At 37.7% G+C, this 16,534-nt stretch overlaps 1 protein-coding gene across 13 annotated transcripts in view; it reads right to left on the bottom strand.

The window, feature by feature from the left end:
• The window catches only part of DLGAP1 (DLG associated protein 1), a 399,529-nt gene that overhangs the window by 120,511 nt on the left and 262,484 nt on the right, over window positions 1-16,534 (bottom strand). For 11 of the 13 annotated variants that reach the window (XM_074549059.1, XM_074549033.1, XM_074549041.1 and 8 more), the window contains one exon: window positions 12,718-13,743. In XM_074549059.1, the coding sequence (XP_074405160.1) occupies window positions 12,718-13,671 (954 nt within the window). In that variant the 5' untranslated portion in view covers window positions 13,672-13,743. Of the gene's footprint in view, window positions 1-4,785; window positions 4,931-12,717; window positions 13,744-16,534 lie in introns of those variants that run through there. The other 2 variants (XM_026793217.2, XM_026793218.2) reach the window with 2 other exon arrangements.

The raw sequence follows: 16,534 nt of genomic DNA, 5'->3' as shown, positions 1-16,534 counted from the left end.
TTAAATACAAGCTATTGTGAATTTTTAGTTTGCTGCTTCTCTGATCCTTCTCAGTGAATCAACTCTATAAAACAGCCATAGCTATAATGCTCAGAAAACCTTACAAGCCACATTAAATAAGGAGGCATGAATCTGGGTTACTAAATTTGTCTTGCAACTTACAAATACTCTCACCTGCCAGAATAATCTTTTCTATGAGAAGTTTGTTTTTCATCAGCATTTACCTTCACCTGAGAATCTTGTGAATCCCATTGCTGATTTCATCTAGGGCATGTACATGCCAGTTTGTTTAGACAACCAAAACTAAAACATTGGAATGCTTGCTAATGGCTTTGCTGTTGATTCCCACTGCAAACATGAGTGTAAGTCCAGAGGCTGTAAGGCCTTTCAAATGTTACTGTTAATGCAAATAAATTTTTATGGCCTTTTTATGGCCTTTTATCAATCTAAAATGCTATAAATGACAACCCTAAAGCCACTGTGCTATATAAAGGAACAAATTTATTTAATGGTCCTAAGCACATATAGGCTTATTACTAGTTATAATTAATGATACTATTTTATTAATTAAACTATTCACAGCCTATGTCTTTGATTTGTTTCTTGATGATTTCAAAACCCAAGACCATGCCAACCTTCTTCCTTCACTGATTTTTCTTTTCCTGCTTCTGACATAATGATTTAGGGCCTTCCTTAAGCTGCCAGGCTCAAACAGTCCTTCTTTCCTCATGTGTTCTCCTATCCCCATACTCTCTTGGTCAAGTCCAGCCATGAAACTCACTTAGATGTTCAGTATTTTCCTTAAAAGACTGAAGATTTAACCCTGCAGATCTACTCTAGATTGCACCATTATCAATATTCTTTCTTAAGACCCACTCTTCCTTTTCAGGATTTAGTTGTTCCAAAATGCCCCATGTTTTATTTAACTAATTCTTTCCTTGTGCCTTTTAAAAGTAAATTTCCACGTTGTCTTTAAATATCCTTCAGTAAATGGCTCTACAATTCTTATCCTCCATCAGCATGCAAAGTTTGCTGTTGTGGGTTTGGCAATTTTTTGCTCTGTGTGTGTGTGGTTTTTGTTTGGCTCATTTTAAAACTTATTTTCCTGGGCTACAAGAATCTAAGTTCCTTTAGGCAGGAATATAGTTCTAAGTCCAGTTTTCTTACTGAATGATGATATGCAGAGTTGTGCATCTATAGGATATTACTGAATAAATACTCATAACAACACTTGAAATATTCTTCTGGGAAAGGGTAAAGCTTTAACTAAGAGTACCAAGTACTAACGAAATCTACTAGAAGAACAGGATTGAATGAACAGCTCTAATATTTTCCCACATTAAAAAAAAAAAAAAATAATAAGAAGAAATATTTCCATTCTGTAGCTTCTAAGTTTATGCCTAGACAACAGGTCTGGACAGATGCTATGTTCAAAATGAAGGTAACACTCAGTAGCAGTTTTGATTTCTGATATAGAAGGGTACAGAGTATTTACATTCCTCCCTTAGCCACTTATGACAGACAGAGTACAACATTTTTTTCAGGTCTTACTCTTGCATTAGTTCCAGGCCTAGAGCATCATCAAACAGTGAGTATACAATGTATATTCACACCACCTCTTCCCCACATTTTGGAACCTACAGCTTCTGCTTACCAGTGTAAAACCTTGACTTTTCAAATAACTCACACAAAAGAATTTAGAACAGGTTTAGTAAAATCAAGCTCTGCTGACATTCTGATGCCATGCTCAGACTTCAGCCAGCAGTTAAAACCCCTACTGGTGAATTTCCAATCAGTTTTTAGCTAGCTACTAGATATCAGAGTATGTAGAGAATCTGTGAATTCTCAAAGGATATGAACTTTGATTTGTTAATTATTTTATTCATTTTGCTTTAATTGAAGATCTTTCCTTTTTCTCATTGAGATAAGTCTGTAAATTATTCTTTAATGCACTAAACAAACTATGTTAGTATATTGTTAAGGTTGGTGCCTTCAATGGAGAAAAACCAAGGGGAGATAAATTTGCCATGTTCATACAGCATCCATTATTCAGGTAAGCTGAACACTTGTAGTTTTACTAAAATAATAGACCCACTATTAAATTTAATGCCATAGTTCATAGGTGTAATACAAGTGAGGAGATATAGGTACTGTGGAAACTCTTACTTTGGAATTATTGAGTTCTGTTATCAATAACCCCACGTATAAGTACAAGACCTTTTATCCCAAAGCTTCTCAAAATTATTCAGATGCAATAGGCCAAGTTTTGAATGCTCGTTGCAGTGGATTTACCCCAAAACTTTCTATTTACACATGCAAACACTGTGTACCATGATGAGGTCTGAGTGCATTGCTCTAGTCCCTCAATTTGTATGATGTGATTGCAAGTTCTCAGTTTGAGTTCTGCTCCTGTCAGTGAGGGGAGCAATCACTGAAAAACAACAGCTATGTTTTTAGGAGGTTTTCCACTTTTTAAAAAACACTAGCTGCAGAGAAAGAAAGATGAGCTGATGACACAGAAATCAGACAAAGCAGCCTCAGTGAGTGCCCACAAACCCACTGGCTGGTTTGGGTATTGGAAGTCACCTGCATGTGCAAAACCAAAGGAAATAACACAAAAGTGACCCAACTTCCATTTCCATATTATGGGTTTAAGGGCAAACCCTGTATGTACCAAAGAGAAAAGGATGGCTGTGGTTAAAAAGCCATCCAGATTCAGAGAACAGACTAAAATACCAACCCAGATATGCTTCTAATTTCACAGTACTCACTGAGGAATCCAGAGTGTTTGTACAAACTATCTTGCCTGCCCAGACAAAGCTGCAATACAAGAATGTAATGGAAATTTTATTAAAAAGCTATTTTAGTTGAAGTTTGACCGTGGGGTTTTTTTTTTTGCAGGTATTTAAGTTTAGTTTGTTTTTTTCGAAATATTGTTTTTACTCTTTTTATTGCTTGTTTGTTTAGACTAAAATTTCAGTATGTAATTGATTTTGTAGATGAAAATTTGGGTCCAGCTCCCCTTTATATTCTTTTTTCTTATTTCTTATATTACATTCACAAGAGCAAGAAACCCTGATTTTGAAATTTGGTTTAGGCATCATATAACTGATAAAGAGCATTTGTAGGGTAAAGAAACATTTTAGAAGTTCTGTCTCAGCTATTAACAATTGCAATACTTTTAATGAAAGGGTGTCTGTCTGTGTCTTACTTGAGTAGGACAAACAACCCTTAAAGCTCAGCATTTCCTTTCATTTCAGGCAGATAAACTAATGTCAATATTTTAATACTGCTGTGCCTGTAGTCAAATACCTCAAGCAATACCTACTAAAAGAAGTGACCTGATTTTCAGAGTGCTTTTTTGGTCCCTAAAAAGTATTGGCTGCAACAGACGTGGCTGTAACAGCTCATGCAGACAGTGCAGCTCACTGTCGCAACAAAGTGTTTCATATTATGAGAAAAAAGTACAACATAAAGCCCTCTCCAAAATGCAAACTGCAGGAATAAAAGCAATCAGATTATTTAATACATTCTGTTTCTACACATATGGTACTACACATCCTGCACTGTGATTTCTTCTGTTGGTCTGGAAAAAATGCTGGGAGAAATGTCTATGTGAATCTCCAGCTCTCTTATTTTTTTCAAGGCAGGGGGTCTGCACAAATGTTCCCACAGGCTCTGACTTTATTTGAATGACCAATATTATGCCTTGCAAGGTCACACAAGTGCAAATGCACTGTATCTTCTGCCTTAGAGGATTAAAGGGATTAAGATTGACATACTTGAGATAAAGCTGTTTCATGCTTTTAAGAAAATCATATTATCCAATTACCTTGGCAATACAATTTTTCCAGTATCAGAATATCAAGAGAGAACATCACTTGCATGGTTGTTTTAATTCTTATGAAAAAGGGGGAAGAGCTAAATTCAGATCTAACAATGAACATTGTTTTTATTAAAATTGAACTATTATTATTCACACTATCAAAGTAATAATGATCCTGGAAACATTTCATTCTCTAAATTTTTAAGCTCATGTACAAATCTTAGAAATATACAAGCTTAGCTCATGAAATCAATCAAATCAAATGTACAAATCTTAGCTCATGTACAAGTCTAGAAATCAAGAGTGTACATCACTTATACAAAAGGCATAGTGAAACAGAACATTACTAATTGAATAGAGATAGAAAATATTCAGCAAAGGCCTCTGAGCCATGCAGCTTACTGAAACTTAAAACTTAGCAAACCCCTGGCAATAAATTGCTACATGTATGAACACTAAGCCTGACTGCAATTTCTTTCTTTTGATTCAACGGCTGATATATTCTTTTGTAAACAGAGCAGACTATAAAGATGAAGTACTGCTACTGGCCAACATCTTACCTGGATTTAGCATCATTTAGTGTATTGATTACCTGTCCCAATCTTTAACTAAATTTATGCTGCTCTACAGGTGTTCACACTTTGTTATTAGCCAGGTTGTACTGACTTGTCACTTCCTTTAATGCATTTTTTGATATAAAGGAACTGGATTTTTTAATAGATAGCCTAGGACCCCTAATAAAGAAACAAAACAAACAGGTATACTGGCCTCACAGTTTTCAAATATTCACTTGATAAGCCCACATGTAATAATATGTGAAATAAGCCCAGATTGTCATTGCAAGGGTAAGAAAACATTTTTTAAAAATCCAATTTCTAACCAATTCAATTAGAATATCTAATTTTCTTTATTTTTAAAATTTTTAAATCCCCCCCCCCCCCCAATAGTTATTAACTTACCTTGCTGGATGAAATAGCAAACAGACTGTCTCTATAGCAAATTAAGTTCATTATTGATCTCTAGTTTGCTTTGGTTTATTGCAGCTGAAATCATTAAAGCTTCTCCCTGTGCTTTGCCAAAGCAATGTGGATGACTATAGAAGTAAACAAAAGGACTGGAAGGAGTGGCTAACCATCACTCACAGCAGTAGACTTGTAACTTTAGCTTTCTATTAGTATGCAAATACTTAATGAAATGAAATCACACAACTAAAGAACAATGCCTAATGACTGCTCAGTGCAGATTTTTCAAACCCATGCAATTTGGTCTCCTTAGCCATTATTATGCCTCTTCTGCATGCTGTAAAGGAAGTTTCAATTGCCATCTTCCACTTACTGAGCCAATTCCCGGCAGTCATGAATATTGAATTAATCAGACCAATAAGGATGAGTAACATTTCTTTCTATCAGTGTGCAAATGTTAAGAATCACCGAAGTATGGAAAAAAAAAAAAAGGAAGCCTTAGAAAGCAGAAAGAAAAATATATGTTTAATGAGCCTTAAGTATTTTCAAAAAGGCAGTTAGGAGGGTTTCCTTTATTAAGGATAAATTTAATATGCTCAGTATCTGCAGCAACATTTGCTTTAGCTTGTACTATTGGAGCAAATTAGTTTAATTTAGCTGACTTATCTCCATATTTTTTTACAAGAAAGGAATTAACACCAGAACAAAGACCTGTCCAAGACAGAGCATTACTTCCTCTATCTTGTGCCCACCCCTTGCATCAAACCTGAACAAGCAGGGTGAAGAACTGAAATCTTCCTTGATATAACAGTAGTTTGGAAAGTCTTCTAAACCAGTATGAATCCTGAGAGAGTCAGCCAATAGACAAAATTCTTCAAGTTTACGATGCCCCTTCACCAAAAGGTGTCTTGACCATTGGCTCGTCAATCTGATCCACATTCTCTTCTATGATGAGGAATGAGTGTCTTCTAAACGAAATTACCATGTCTTGATTCCAGACAAATATTTCGCCTTCTGCTTTATGTGTAAAAGTCCAACCAACCACGAAGAGGGGCATGCCGATACAATGATTCCATCCATTGCCTCGCACCCATAAACACCTTCTGCAGAAAGAAAGTCAAACAGCAACCAGCATGTCCATTAGCCGAGGTGAACATCACTGAAGGTCACAGAGCAGGGCTCTTGGCCAGGACCTCAAACTAGAGCTGCTTCAGTGATACTCATGGATGATATCCTCCAGTGGCAGAGGGCAGACATTCGTTCTCATCTTTTGCGGTACCCTTGAAGCATTCAGTGCCATTGGTTATGATGATATATGCCTTTTTGGCCAATTAAGGAGACAGGATGACTGCTAACACAAATACCAATCCTTGAAAGGACACTTTCAATGACCAGCAGCAGAGAAATGTTCATTTCTTCTTTGTATCTCCTTTTGTGGTGAGTCACTTCAACAGCTGCACACAGTGACTGGTCGGCATCCAAAGCAATACTGTTAGATGAGATGCCATTTTACCCTTCTTTCACTGCACACAGGCACAAGTCTGCTATCAAGCAGACAGCAGGAAACTGGCTAGTGGGTGGAGAACATGTAGCTGAATCTGTATCCTTGGAAGAAAACAGATGTGTTGGGGAGAGCATTTTGAGAAGCAGTCCTTATGCTGTTTCTTTCGGCTGACTGTAACTCAGTAATCTCTGGTGCTTTGCTAATGTGCTCTCACAGGCAGCAGTTCTAAGTGATGCCCTTAAACTGCCATCTCCTGCTGGCTCTTGGCTTCTGTCACATTTTAGTGGCCAGTGGACACACTTCACTGACACTTTTACAACGATTTCTTCGAGATTACAGCAATGCTATATACCTGTGAAATAAGCTTTGATTTGGCTGTAAGGAAACTGTCCTGGCTCCAGAACATCATAGTGTGTCTTCTCAGCAACTCCAAATGGTCACCAAATGGTCGCCTGTGTTCTACAGTAGTGTCCCATAGGATATGAAATCAAGGTCATAGTCCTGACTCTCATCTGCTGAAAACTGAATTGCTACAGACCAGGAAACCTCAAAGATTTCCTGACAACCTGGTTAGCAGGCTGGGGTTATGTCAGCAAAGCAAAATTAGACACAAACTTATTTGCATAAAAGACTCCTGGACACAATTCAGAGACTATTTGGAAGCCCTGGCCCTTCAGAACTGTCGCAATGCCTTATCCAATTGTTTGACACATTGCTTAGTCTTTGGTGAGAGAAATACATATGTATCAGAAGCCCAAAGAAGACAGTTCATTGCACAGTTTCAGGGTAAGAGGATGAAAGGACAAACACACACAACAGATTGATGTTCTCATTGCTTAATTCACTAGTGACAGAAGCTCACCTATGCAGAGCATTTGTAAAGCAGAACAAAAACTTGGCCAGATAACCTAGCTCAAACCACTATTCTGGCACTGTAGTATTTCCTCACTCAAGATCTACCCTGTGAATTCCATTCTTGAAACAAGCACAAAACCCCAACCCAATAACTGGATGAAGGGAAATATTACTTTGCACTGACTGAGGAAAACGTATCATTGCCCCGTGTTTTCTTCCCCATATTTTTCATGTGTTTCCTCAATAAAAGTTAAGGTTTCAAACTCAGAGGCAGATTGAAATTATCCTCTTTGCTGGACTTGACTTGTCTTGAAGATTTCTTGTTTTATTCTTGGTTTTTTTTTTTTTTACAGTGAAATTACTGAAAAGACTAAGATTGGAATACTCCAAATATTTAAGGCTACAGGAAGGAATCAGATTCATGATTGAAGCAAACCTTATCCCATGAAGGAACTGAAATAGATACCAAATGCCAGCTGTTATGTGCAGCCGTAATTTTAGTGAACATTTCTGACCTAACAGTATAGGTAATGTAGTGTCACCCAAGTAGGTTGCTAAATCCTATAAATGGTATGCCAGCAACAGGTTCCAGTTGCCAGAACTGTGTTCATTAATGGATGTACTGTTAGAAAGGAAGGATGCTAACAGAATGAACTGACAGTAATTCAAGTTAATCTGGAAAAAGTAAGGTCAGTGCCAGTACATTCAATACTTAAAAGTTACAGGATGGCAATAAAACAAAAGGACAGAAAATTACAGAACATTGGCAGATTAAGTTGCAGCTGAAATTGCTGTTGAAGAGCTCTCTTTGTACTTAGGAGGCCCCCACGACTCAAGACACCAAAGGTCAGCACAGCTTTCAATTAAGCAAATAAGAACACACCAGTTGTTAAGGTGAAGTAAGTGGCAGGATCAGGATCACCAACACAGCTAACAATTTTGGTTGGTTTTTTTGTTGGTTTTGTTTTGTTTTTTAGCTAAATTGAAGGACTGCAAAGATGAGGAAGATGAATATATTGAAATACTCTCCAACATATTTCTCTCAGTATAGCAATCACATCTTGGGTGGGTTTGCCTTTGGTAGGCTAAACAACCAAGATGCCAGTTTAATGGAGTTATCTGTTAGTAATATACAAATTGTAAATAAGCCGTTTTGTGCCTAATCTATTTAAAAACCCCTTGAAACTTATACCTCATATACTTTGTAGTTCTGACTGAAAAATTGAAAGAGAAATAACATGTGCTTCATTAATTTTCATTTTATAATGGAATATGAGCCAAAAAAGTAATCAGATACATGAAAAATAGAAGATCTATATTAATGGATGTTAATACAACTTCCATATATATATGTAAAGATATTCTGGAAGATTAATTTGAATGTGGTAGTTGCATCTGAAATGCAAACACCATAAATGAGGAAAACACAAACTGAAAATGAAGAAAAACTTGCATAGATAAACTGAGTATAACAGATCTAGCATAAATTGCTGTGTCATAAAAATAAGCAGTTTGAAGTGTAAGGCACCATGTTAACAAATCACATTACACTGATTGGTCCTTATTAGCACCCTGACCTTTAGGTCTATTTGGTCATCCATGGACACAGGCAACAAAAAGAGGCTGGCTCAGCTTTCCTAAGAGACTGTGCCTTGTCCTGAGACTGGAGAACAAGTCATTTGGATAATGAGTTTCTCAGCACTACACACTGTGTACCAATGCACATTACAGGCAACCTTCACCCAGGAAACTGAGTGCAGTACTAACCAGAACCCTTGGTCACTGGAAAATTCTTATTGCACCCAGAAACTTGGTTTATATTTTTAATAGTATTTCTCACAGTATCCCACCAAAGGACAAGCAAAGCAAATGTGGAGGCTGAATGACTGCACTGTTGCCTCCACCTTCTGTGCTTCAGTTTTCAGAAGTAAAATTTCCATCCTTAGCCTCAAGTGTCTGACAAAACTAATATGAGTCTCATCAGTTGCAATGAAAACTTATGACTGACCCATATGAGAAAATAAAATTAATCTGAAAAGCCTCATTCTTTGTATTTTTCTCAGTCTCTTAACGAATGGACCAAGGTCAACAGGAATGGTAATTACAGGTAACATTAAATGGCAAAACTATAATCAGAGACAAACTCTGCAGTGTATTTGATACACTATTCACTCCAAAAATCTTGAATTCATAGAAAACAAGAGTGTCAGAAATATCTCTCCGTGTATTTAGATCCTATTGTTTGCAGCAAAGGACTGCTGCTTACATGTTGTGTTTGATAGTTTGGTTAATTTAATTTTTTTTCCAGAGCAGAAGCTAGCAGAGAAGTAGAGGCTGTCCACTACCTTAAATTTTTTTTCTTTCAAGGGAGGGAAACCATCTTGAAGAAGCATTTTGATAAAACATGAACAATTCCTTCTCACCATCCTTCGCAGCAGTCCAACTGTAAAGCTGGATCAAATAACACTTTCCTGAAATAAAAATCAGCTCATAAAAAGAACCTTATCTTTCTACTATCCAGCTGCTCACTCTTGAAAAGAGAAATAGAAGATAAAAATGCAATTCCATTTTCAAAATGTGGGTAAGAGGAAAAGATTAGCTTGACAGTCTTTAGACTATTCTAGGACAGTATCTGTTTCTGAAGATGCACAGTGTAGACCCCAGCCTCCCCTAGAACTCCAATGATGGACACTGTGCCTCAGCAGCAGGGCTGGAAGTGGAGCCTGGTGGGGTAAAGAAAGACAATACAATGCAGAGGACTCTGCACTTGATCCAAATTCCAAATTATGAGAAATAAGCCCATCTGTAATAGTAATTACTGCCAACACCTTCCACAGAACAGTTAAGTGGAAAATATCACAGCAAGTGAAATAATTGTTTGTTATTTCTATGTCTTTACACTGAGAATTCATGCAGATACTTTTGTGATAAAAGCCCTTACAAACAAATGTGAAGTCATGTGATCTCTGATATACTCAGATCTATCAGGATAAAGAAAATTATCCTGAGTACCCTGAGTTGGAAAAAAGTCACTGCTTCATTGAATTCAGATACTGTGACAAGAAGAGATTGCATGAACAATTGCTCTTTGAATGATCAGAGTTTATGTCCTGAGAGTTTATGTCCTGGACCACAGACAAATTAAATTACAAGCAAGTTGATAAATCTGTTTAACATTTAGTGAGTTATAGAAAGCAACAAAGAAGCATCATGACAATGAAATTAAATGATCAGGGTTGTCCAATGTTGTTGTGAATTTGCAGCTTTCATCTTATTTTGTGCCTTTCCAATCGTTCTAACACAGGACACCAGCCTTTTGGTGCAATAATGAGAAGTGCACCTGGAAATAGCAGATGCACAGAGTAACTCTACAACTCACTAACAGAGTGGAACTCTGCTGCTGTTAATATATATTTATATTGCAGGACAGACAAAGGGCTTCAATTGGGTTCTGTGTCCCATTGTGCTGTGCATTGTGGAAACACAAAAGGGAACAAAGTCCAAGCCCCAAAGGGCTCGCAGTGTAAAAAGATAAGTGATATAGCGAAGAGAAAAGCAAGGGGATGCATTCAAAATAGACTGACTTTTTAAATACCTACATGCATTTGTCATCCCTTCAAGCTGCCAAGAGAGAAGAATAATCCTGACCTGCTTCCTCAAATCTACTGTACTCTATTTGAATATTACTTCCAATGTTAACTGATGCCTGGTTAAGATTCTCCTTTAAAAAAAAAACCAGTTTTAAAGTAATTATATTTCCCTTGATTTTACAATGGCATGCAATTAGAAAGAATAAAACAAAATTAAGTGAAAACTGATACAGAATGGGAAACACAGTGAGAAGTAGTGATTCTAAGTGAGAATTTAGTTATTCTTGCCCTTGACAATTGTTGGACATATTTTCATACAGACACAGATAATGTCCTCTAATTCCACTTGAGGAGTCTATTCCTGTCAGTTAAACATTATCTAAAGGTCCCTATGGAGGTGTTCGTTTAAAGCTGATGCTGGCACAGTTTTTCACTCTTTTCTAGCCATCTGGTCACATACTGAACTGTCAGCTATTTTATCTAAACCCAAGAGAAGGCTGAAGGAGTAAACAAAAATACCAACAAGAAAAATCTCAGGGTTCAAAGTAACCACAACACTTAAGCCTAAAGTTATGATTTCTTCTTACTCACAAAATTCACATAAAATATACTTAATAAAAAACCCACAAATGCTCAAAAGGTTGCAACCTGAGGCTATTTTGAAACCCCTCTCCCTCCCCAGCCCATACGCAGAGCTGTAAACACACTGAGCATTTGTATTGCCCCCTCTCCCCCACCCCACTCTCCTAAACAACTGATAGAAAATATACATTTCCATTCCTTTACATTTAAGACTTAGCATCCCAGAGTCTGGTAATCAAAATTATTTTGCACGACACTCCATAAAATGTTTTAAGATCAATTTTTAAATGCTGATGCCTCAGTCCTACGCTTTCTCTGCATAGTGACTTAAACAACAGAATGTGGAAGCTGACTGTCTCATTAAAGCACCCATATGAGAGAACCTGCTACAGTTCTATACAAATAGAAAAGAATCCACTACATTAAAATGAAACCGAATCATCTTAGCAAACCTCTTTTTTCCTCATGGTCTTCTCTCTTCTCTGTGCAACGTTGTTCCATCTTACACACACACTTAGATGTGCCATAAGTGCTTCTTTTAAAGTGCATAAAAGCTATCCACAGCTCTCCTAAGAATGAAACAGTTTTAATATTTTCTGATCCATGTTCCTGCCACAAACATTCACCGGCAGTATGATAGCTCCAAGAGGAGACATCTGATTCTTGACATTTAAAGATACAATACTGGTGAAAAATAGTGACGCTGTATTAACTGCAAACAGCTTGTGAGGGAGTAGGTGATGTACTCCTAAAATGTATAATCAGAACAAGCAATAATTTCAACCTTTTGATTTTTTTATTTTTGACTCAGAGCCATAAAAAAGAGGAATAGCCTGATAAACAAATCTGGACACGTTACAATAACTGTTTTAAGAGAATTTATATTCTATCGCAAAAAGAAAAGTAGGCTGCTTTCCTGCTGGAGAAAGTATTGAGGTACCCCATAGTTTCTCAAAAGGGTCTCAAAAGCTTTCTTAAAAAATGAGCACTAAATGAAAGCAAAATTGAAATTACAGAAATCAAAGAATTTGTATCCTGGTAACATTCAGTTAATTGACATTGCAATGCTAAATGAAAGCACTAAAACATCCAATTCCCCCTACCCCTACTGTGACAGCCTTATAAATTCAAAAGGTACACAGAAAGGTCTTATTTTTCCCACATGAAAAAAAAAATTAATCCTGTTCTAACATGAACCATTACTTTGAAATACTGAATTCTGGACCAAAAAAAACCCCCAAAAATGTTGATATATTTTTAATTTTAGTAGTAGAACCCCTTGTTTGGTGATCAGTGACCTCTGGGGAAAGTTGGGACATCAGAGCAAACCTCCATCCCCCACAAACACCTGAGACAAGGCAGAGCACAGTTAACAGCAACCAGTTCTCCACACTGTACCTGGAGGTACTGACATGACCGTTCCTGCTGGCACGTCTCTGCCTTCACCACTGTCTGGTCCATGTTAACTGATGCTTTCTGGTAAACTTCACGGGCTCTGCTCACGGTTAATGTAGAGGACCAAGAGCTTTTCTTCATTAACTGGGAGTCCAAATTCACAGGCAGGTTTGCACAGGTAGAGCATTTGACATCATTATTGCTTCTGGAGGACTTCACAGTATGCTCGCTAATAGTGTTATAGGCTTCCATAAAGTATTGGGAAGAAGAGCGATCGGGGCATCTTCCCATGGTCATGACCCCACTGGGACCATGATAAATGCAAACATCATTGTCCAAGTTGTCATCTGAACTCCACCATCCTGATGCATTGGATCTGGGCTTACCTTCTGATCGCCTTTCCTTACTCTTGCTGCGCTTCCCATACCTCATCGTCTGTGACTCCTCCGGGCTCGCTTTCCCCCCATTGACGCTCCCCTTGGATGGTCCTTCCAGCGAGTGGGACTTGGTGAAGAGCTTTTGGACAGAGTGAACCAGGTGCCGGATCCTGCCCGGGCTGTCGCTGCGGTGCTCCATGGCAGTTCGCTTGTACTGCAGAGTGTGGTAGCCATCCCGATTCAGGGGCAGCTGCCGCTCAAACTGGTCCAAGAGGTTGGCAGGAATGCGGTTGGTCTTGTTGGCAGTTCCGTGGGGAACCAGAGCACACTCGTCCTTGAGTTCGTGGTGGGAGCTGTAATGCCTCCGGGGAAACGTGCTGCTGGCAATCTGATCGTTGTAGGGCACCATGCACTCGGCCTGGAAAGAGTTCCTTTGAGTGTAGTAAGGGTGGTCTGCGGGGTGGGGCTCCACCGGGTTTAACAAGTATGGCTTCCTGTCCTGGTGGTGGGGCAGGCTGTCACACGCAGGGTCACAGGCAACCCCGTGGTGGTGACTGCGGCTGCCGGATAATCCCTTCATCCTTGGTGGAAAACGAGTCCCAAAGTCATCTAATACGTATGGCTGTGCGACAGGCAGAATTCAGAGAAAGGCCTGAAAGAAAGAAATATAACAGAACACATAAGATATTTGAGCTGAGAGAATAAACAGCATGTGCACACTTAACATTCTTTGTTTCTTGTCGCAGACATCTTGTATGAAAAATCCTTTCCTTAGGATTTTTTCCTCCTGAGAAGCTCAAGAACAAAATGCAAACATTGATTATCTGCTGCTGTGGAATGCAACAGGTGGATCTTTGATTGGCCCATGCTGATGTTTCTAATTAATGGCCAATCACAGCCCAGCTGGCTCAGACAGAGAGTCTAAGACAGAACTTTTGTTATCACTCCTTATTATTCTATTCTTATCTAACCTTCTGATGAAATCCTTTCTTCTATTTAGTATACTTTTAATGTAATATATATAATAAAATAATAAATCAAGCCTTCTGAAACATGGAGTCAAGTCCTTGTCTCTTCCCTTAACCTAAGACCCCTGTGAACGCCATCACAGTTTCTTATTGCAAAAATAACTGAAATAAACATTCTCAGACTCTTTTTATCCTTTAATCTTTCCCACATCCAGCATGGTGATAAGGATACCTAAGCAGTACACAAGAAAAATTCTCTTGTTCCATTAGCTGCAAACAGACACAAGGCAATGTTTTCAATATGAAAAGCAAGATAGGTATTGCCACCTCTACTCTAAAACCTCAGTCCTGAAAATATTAATGGACAGGGACCTCCCAGGATTCCTTAAATGCCCATCTGCATGTTCTCAAGGCCAAATGGACACATTAAAAAATATATTTTCTTTAATTTCACACTTTCTGGGCTTCTTTGGGCCAAACTCAAATCATGGCACAATTAATGGGAAACCTTTTGCTTCAATGAATATTTTTAATCAATCTCCTTTTACTCAATCTCCTATTTTTACTCAATCTCCATGTCATCTGCCTGGACTGTAATCATCTCAAGGCAACAACAAGACATTATTTCCGTAAGTTCTTTTCAAATTAAGAGTAAAATAACAATAAATTACACTAACTGTCAAAACAAAGCCACACCAACTATTTAACATCCTATATATCTGTAGGGTTTGTATTTACTATTTTCTGGCTCCTACTCACTAAAAAAAAACCCCATCTTATTCTGCTGATGCATGGCTTGATTTATTTCTCAATAATTTTTCATTATTCTAAACAGTGTTCATATATCCCTACATATTCCTACCATTAAAAGAACTGGGATAACCAAACCTTGCACACAACAATGGCAGTTAATAACAATAACACTTAATTCTTGATTGCAGTTATTTGTCTGAAGTGACTTGCAATGCTGTAGAATATGGATTACAGCAAATTGAAAATGGAAATCTTCATCCCAAGTGATATAATGACCACTCTGTTTGAGGCCAGATTTCCTCATTTCAGCCCTCAACTCTAGCAAAAGTCTGGATGCAACCTATGAGATACCAGTGTGTAAATTGTGAGGTTTCAGGTGTGGCAAAGCAGTCTCATGGTGCCATCTGAGAAGCTGAAGGGCAGAGGACTCCCTAGAGGATGCTTTCTTATACTGCACTGAAATAGGAGTCACTCAGCTACTTCACTAATTTCTGGCATGGCTAATCACATAAATACTTCTGTAAATGTAGCTCTTGAGATCTTTCTTGGAGTAAGGACAAACATGCATAGCAAACATGTTTCCACTCTGCTCCTCCAGCACTTTCTCAGCTAAAGTTCATGTTTTAACAGGTTGTAGATATTGTACCCACTGGCAAATTGGTGACAATGAAGTTTTCTAAAATAGCATTAAGGTAATGTCAGTCTAGAAAAGCATGCTCCACACTTCGTCAGAATTTATTTCATATTTTCTTCTGAACCTGCAGCAAGCTAAAGAGGAGTTTTTTTTTTTTTTTCAGTATGCTTCAAAGCTAATCTGGATGTCCTGCATTTTATTCCCCCTCACTGGATCCCTGCAATGCAGAAAATGTTCCTTCTCAGGAGACCTTGAATTAAAAAAAAAGTTTTCAAAACACCACAAAAGGCTCTTAAATATTCCAAATGGACAAGCTGACTGATTTACCTAAAGGGGAGAATGGCTAAAGGCACCTTTAAAAGCATGAAAATAATATATTTAGGGAGCTGTACTTGTCAATTACTTGTCAATTATACTGTAGTGACAATCCTAAGCACTTCTAAGGAGAATTTTACATTCCTCCCATAGTTTTAAAAATATGATCTACTAGTCTGTGTAATTGAGTAACATCCAAAGGGATGTAGTAGTAGATTAATTAGTTAGGTAACTGAACATGTGACTTGAACAAAGATACCCCATCAAGCAGAGTACTTCTAAAGGATACAGAGACAAAATAAAAAATAGTTCAGTCTTTGCTATCTATGAATATCTTTTACACATCAAGGCTTATGAAAACAAAATTTCAGCCAGTTTTTTTTTTTTTTTTTACTCAATTCCATAAATCCATTTGCAATCATGCAATAGTCCTTACAATGATGGATGAATTCTCTTAAGGCTAAAAATAGACTGGTGTGCTATATAAGATAAAAAAAAAAAATACACCTTGCCTCAAAAATAGGAGAAAGATATGAAAGAGTACAACTAACTGGGACATGCCCTAAACCAGCAATTTATTTCCATTTTTTCCCTATCAGAATGACTATGAAATTTTCATATACTGTAGAAAAAAGAGTATATGTAGGCAAAGAACCAAAAGGACCAATAATTTACAGCATAGTGAAGTCATGACAGGCACAGGACATGTAACGAAATTATCAAGAAAATGTAGCCTTAATATACTGGTACAGAAAATGGATGGGATCAGGAAA

The sequence above is a fragment of the Zonotrichia albicollis genome, chromosome 1, assembly GCF_047830755.1.
Source record: "Zonotrichia albicollis isolate bZonAlb1 chromosome 1, bZonAlb1.hap1, whole genome shotgun sequence".
NCBI lineage: Eukaryota > Metazoa > Chordata > Aves > Passeriformes > Passerellidae > Zonotrichia > Zonotrichia albicollis.
This window is presented reverse-complemented; position numbering and strand designations above follow the sequence as displayed.